Genomic DNA, 5,540 nt, shown 5'->3' with positions numbered 1-5,540 from the left:
CTATTTGGATTCATATCAAGACTCGACGTGAATCACGCTATTTGAAGAGTTGGAAGAAGATGAAGACATTACTAACCTAGATCGGATACAAGATACAAAAGAAAGAATCACAGGGTCGGCACTCGGAGCACTTGGTGGAACCTTTCAGATCGTAAACCCTCTCAATGTCAAGGTAACTCCTATTTATGGAAACCTTAAGACGGAACCAGTATCGTCAGATTCCCTCCCATCCAACGGTCTGTGCCACTCGGCATACGAAACTACACAAGATCTCCACCATCAAAACCCATATGATGGAACAGTGCGCAACAGAATGGCGGTTTTTCCCTCAAAAGTTACGTATCTACCAAGCATTAAATATTGTCAACGGTCACATCTCACCTCGGGAACTCCACCAGTTATTTTCGACTCTTCAGAAATTAATCTCTTCAAGTCTGGGGCAAATGTACCGGTCGGTACCGGACGAGTCAAGGACCAACCGTCCAAGGTAAATTAACAACATAAAGAACACAATAAATAACTATTATTACCGGCAACTACCACTAGCATTGAATAAGTAACGATTGTCATTAGTATATCAAGTGTCATTAGTAAGAATCATTAGCATTAAATGATTCAAGGCTAATAAACCTAAAAGATCTGGGAAATATCCCCAACGGTAACAGATAAAGAGGAAGGACACACTTGTATAAAAGGGGGCAAGATAAAGGAGGAAGGTACGTTTTCATATCCCACTATAGCACACTTGAAACATAACACTACTTGAGCGTCAGAGTGCAATTGCAGGTACCCCCCAGCCGGCCGAGCGCCAACATTAAAAGAAGGAGATTGAAGAAAGGTTACGGACACATCAACCACTCACCAACAAGTATTAGTACTATCTGGGGTCCTCACAGTCCTCACAAGTACACAAACATTAATGAGAATCCAATGCCTCGAAAATCCAAGGGTTCCTCCGCAAGGTTCATCCATGGAGGGTGAGTCAAGGCCTAAGATCAGGCCGAAAGGTGTAGCCAATGAACAATACGTGAATATTCCTGTACTACCCTTTGTTGGTCCCGAGGACGAAGGAGGCTAGGTTAGCCGAAAGATGGTTATCGGTTCAAGGACACATGGTGTCTTTGCTTTTTTTTGGGTAAGAAGGGTTAGAGAAAATGACTCGAGCCAAGGTTCAAGTACCCTGAGCTACAATGTTGAATATATATATTTATATATATATATATATATATTGATATTTTATTTTTGTTATGTAATTTTCTTACTTCTTGGTGAATAAGTTGTTTTCTTTTTAATTTGTAATGTTCCATTATAAGTTATTACCTTAAATATATAGTGTTTTAATGAATTAATAATCCATTATAATATAGTAGTTATAAACTCAATTACTGTATTAAGATATTGTTAGCTTTAAAGCTATATGTTTTTTTATAGTAAATTTTATTTTTAAAGTGAGTTCAGAGTGGAAAGATTATATAAATATCCTTAGACTTCTCTAAGACTCTTAGTTGTTATAGAACAAATTCTTCGATTAAAGATTTTTATATGTACAAAATTATACCAATATTTCGACCTTTAACTGTATTAAGATAATCCTCAGATCAGCGTGCTTCTCATGTTTATCTAAAAATAAAACCCTTTGATTTGATAAGCACTTGGAAGAGTTACCTAGATAAACTTCATATTCAAATTAGTTATTGTTGAAGTTTTAAATTGAGAAATTGTGAGATAACTTCTTCTTAGTATGGATGCGTATATACATCATCATTTTTTATTCATTTGACACTATAGTATAGTGAATATAAGGACATTTATTATTGATAAAGGATCATTTACTTTGTCTATTTTTTTATAAAAAAATAATTAAAATAAAATATTTAAATGATAATTCTATATCTCGAACCCAAGTCCCTTTATTGATCAAAATACCTTTAACCACTACCAGAAAAATTCTTTTGTCTTGGGAAAGTTTTCATAAATATGTAGCTTAAATATAATTTAACAAAAATTATATTAAAATTTTCAAAATTTTAATTCATTTTATTTTAAATTTTATAACAAATAAATAAATTTAATGTATAAAAGAAATGTATATAATTTATAAAAAAAAACTTTCTTTAATTTATACAAAACAATTAAATTCAATTTATACAACAAAAATAATCATTTCATTTATACAACAAAAAGTTATTTTAATTTATACGACAAAAACTTAATTTCATTTATATAAAAAAACATATATTTAATTTATACAACAAAAAATAAATACAAAATATTTTTAAAATTTAAATATGTATTTTTTTACCCAATTATTATTTTTCTACATCTTTCAATTCTTTATAAACTTTATAATATAATTTCTTTAAATAATTTTAAATTAAACACTTAATCAATTTCATAAATTTAATTTAACTAATTTATATCTAAATACTTATTATAATATTATAAATTAAATTAAATTAAAATAATTAATTTTTAAAAAATTTAAGTATTTTATATAAAATTTATAAATTTAATTACATTTTTTCTTTTACTCAATTATTATTTTTTAACATTTTTCATTATTTTTTAATTTTTTTAAGATAACTTTTTAAAATAATTTAAAAATAAACATGTAATCAATTTAATTTAACTAACATATACCAAAATTATTAAAATTAAAAAAAATTATTATAATATTAAAAAAATTAAAATAAATACAATAAGCAAGTAAAAATTATAATATTTATTACTATGTTATACATTAAATAAATATAAAATCAATAAACTCTAACTATGTTTGAGCTATAGCCCACGCTTCCCATTATTTGCATCGACTTTGCGTCGATCGTAGTCCACGCAAACTTATATATATATATATTTAAATCTATACCTGCGTCCATTATGCGTCGGATTGCCAAAAAACAAAATTACTTTTGCGTCGGCTTTGCGTGGGTTTGACCAATGAAAATCGCGTCTACACTTAGCCCACGTATGGAAGCTAAATCACCATTTTCTTGTATTGCTCATTTTTCTTTTAGGAAAAAGTTGTCTAGACCCTGTTAAGAGTGAAACACTTTCATTTTTGACAACCCAAAAAAATATAATAATATTTTATATTAAAAATAAATTAAATATAGTTAAAATATTAATTTAATGGAGTAGATGTATTTATGTCATTATTAAAAAAAATATTAAATAAAAATTAATTTTAGACATAAAAATAATTCATTGTTGTATTAACTTAATTAAATATTATTTTAAAAACTAAAAAATTATTGATTTCTAAATTAATTTCTATTATTGATAAATAGTTTCTAAATTGATATATAATTAGCTACCAAAGTTTTAACTACCAATTATTTAGATTCTAAATTTGATAACAAAAACTTTGATAGCTAATTAGATATCAAGTTAGAAACTATTTGTCAATAATAAAAATTAATTTAAAAATTAATAATTTTTTTAGTCTCTAAACTAGTATGTATTTAATCATTATAGCAATTAAATTAATTTTTATGGAATGATTTTCTTGTATCGTAATGTGTGAAGTGAAGAGTGTGTATTTCAGCAGCACCCTTATCTTTATTATAATCTCTTGATATTCCATTTTATACTCACATTAAGGTTTTCACACAGATATTAAAAAAATGCAATTAATATTATTTTTGTAATTAATTAATATGCATAAATATATTTAAAATGCGCGTAAAAGAAAACTATTTAAAGGTATAAAATATTGATAATTTGAAAAACGGTAAGAAATTAAGCCAGTTTAATAAAAAAACACGTTTTATTTTTAATAGCATGTGGGTCTATATGGTTTACAATAAAAGATAAAATGAATAAAATAAGGATAAGAACAAATATTAGTCAGCTGCAGATGGCTATTTAGGTTTTATGACATCTCCAAATCAGATAACAATGAAGGTAATAATATATGTAGAAAAAGAAAAAAAAATCTGCAATATATTTAAATAAATAGAATTATACTTAAAAGAAATTCATGAATATGCATGCATATATAGATTATTTATTCATTGGGCTCAATCTACACGTTCAAATTGCGGAAGCAAAATGTCAACGCCCTCTCATATCTGATGCGTCTGTCTGAATTTCTTCATATATATGAATCTTCTCAGCACACCATTTTATCAACACACATACCTAACACTACCAAGTACGTCAAAGTGTACCTCTATTCTTCCTTCATTATCAAAATCCTGACCCAGAAAGTGATCAAGATAACACACTCCAAGACAAAGAAGCACAAAGAAAGAAGACGCGCACATACACATGAAGCTCGTTTGGTCCCCAGAAACAGCCTTAAAAGCTTACATAGACACCGTTAAATCAGTAAGCACTCTTTACATCAAGATTCAAGAACCATGTTGCTTTCTTAGAAAATTAACTGATAAATTTGATAAAAGATGTTAGTTTTCTTAGAAAAGATTTCGTATTTGTTTAAAAAGGATATGTGGGTTGATTTTGATTTGTTTGTTTTGGCAGTGTGAGAAATTCAAGGAATCGGGGGTACCGGAGTTGCTGTCAGCCATGGCTGCAGGATTTAACACAAAGTTCATAGTGGAATCATGGTGCTGCGGTGGTCCTATAGCCGCAAGCGTAGGCTTAGCAGTTGCAGCTCGCAACACGGGTGCAAGGCACGTGTGCATAGTCCCGGATGAACAGTCAAGGCTGCAGTACATAAAGGCCCTGGAGGAGATGGGGGTGTCTCCGCCGCCGGAGGTGGTGTCGGGGGAGGCGGAGGCGGCGGTGTCGCGGCTGGCGGGGCTGGACTTTCTGGTGGTGGATTGCAAGAGGAGGGAATTCGCTAGGATTCTAAGGGTGGCCGAAGTTAGTCCTAAAGGAGCAGTTTTAGCATGCAAGAACGCATTGCAGAGAAATTTGCGTGGCGGGTTCAGATGGAGCGTGGTGCTCCAAAGGGGTGTGCGAGTGGTTAGGTCAGTGTTTCTCCCTGTTGGGAAGGGTTTGGATATTGCATACATAGGAGGTTGTAGAAGTGGTGCACCACCACCACCACAAACAACCGCATCAAAGAGTCCTTGCCGTTGGATCAAACACATAGATCAGCAATCAGGAGAAGAACACCTCTTCAGAGAGTGATCCATCCATTTTGTTCATATATAACTTAGAGATAATAAGAACATAATTAAATAAACTATGTAGACTCCTTAAATATTAACATGTTTGATTTTCAGATGTCTAAACCTGAGATTTCTTCTGTTCGAAACGTGCTTCTAAACATGTTGTGTATCATAAATAGTAAGTAACACGTTTTTCAGATATCAAAACCTGATTCTTGTATTCTAAAATGAGTTTCTAAACTGATGATGAAGATCAAATTCTTAACTGGGTTTCTTGAAAAATCGTGGCGTATGTATGACGGATTCAGCTAGTGTTTTTATTACTGGGATGATGGCTAAGGAAGATTAGAAAGAGACATGGTTTTTATGAAATGATAATAATATATGCTTAGTTTAATGCATGTGTATGCACAGTTTTGTTTTTCAAAATTATTTGTTTTTTGCAAAAGCTTGACTTTG

General features: G+C 30.5%; 1 protein-coding gene across 1 annotated transcript; it reads left to right on the top strand.

The window, feature by feature from the left end:
* Positions 1–4,042: 4,042 nt before the first annotated feature.
* LOC137819391 (uncharacterized) lies at positions 4,043–5,204 on the top strand. The gene is made up of 2 exons (XM_068623226.1): positions 4,043–4,332; positions 4,486–5,204. The coding sequence occupies exons 1-2, from the start codon at positions 4,273–4,275 to the stop codon at positions 5,098–5,100; spliced, it is 675 nt and encodes a 224-aa protein (XP_068479327.1). The 5' UTR covers positions 4,043–4,272; the 3' UTR covers positions 5,101–5,204.
* The last annotated feature ends 336 nt before the right edge of the window (positions 5,205–5,540 follow it).

The sequence above is a fragment of the Phaseolus vulgaris genome, chromosome 10, assembly GCF_000499845.2.
Source record: "Phaseolus vulgaris cultivar G19833 chromosome 10, P. vulgaris v2.0, whole genome shotgun sequence".
NCBI lineage: Eukaryota > Viridiplantae > Streptophyta > Magnoliopsida > Fabales > Fabaceae > Phaseolus > Phaseolus vulgaris.
The sequence above is the reverse complement of the archived record's forward strand: the minus strand, read 5'-3'. Positions and strand labels throughout refer to the sequence as shown.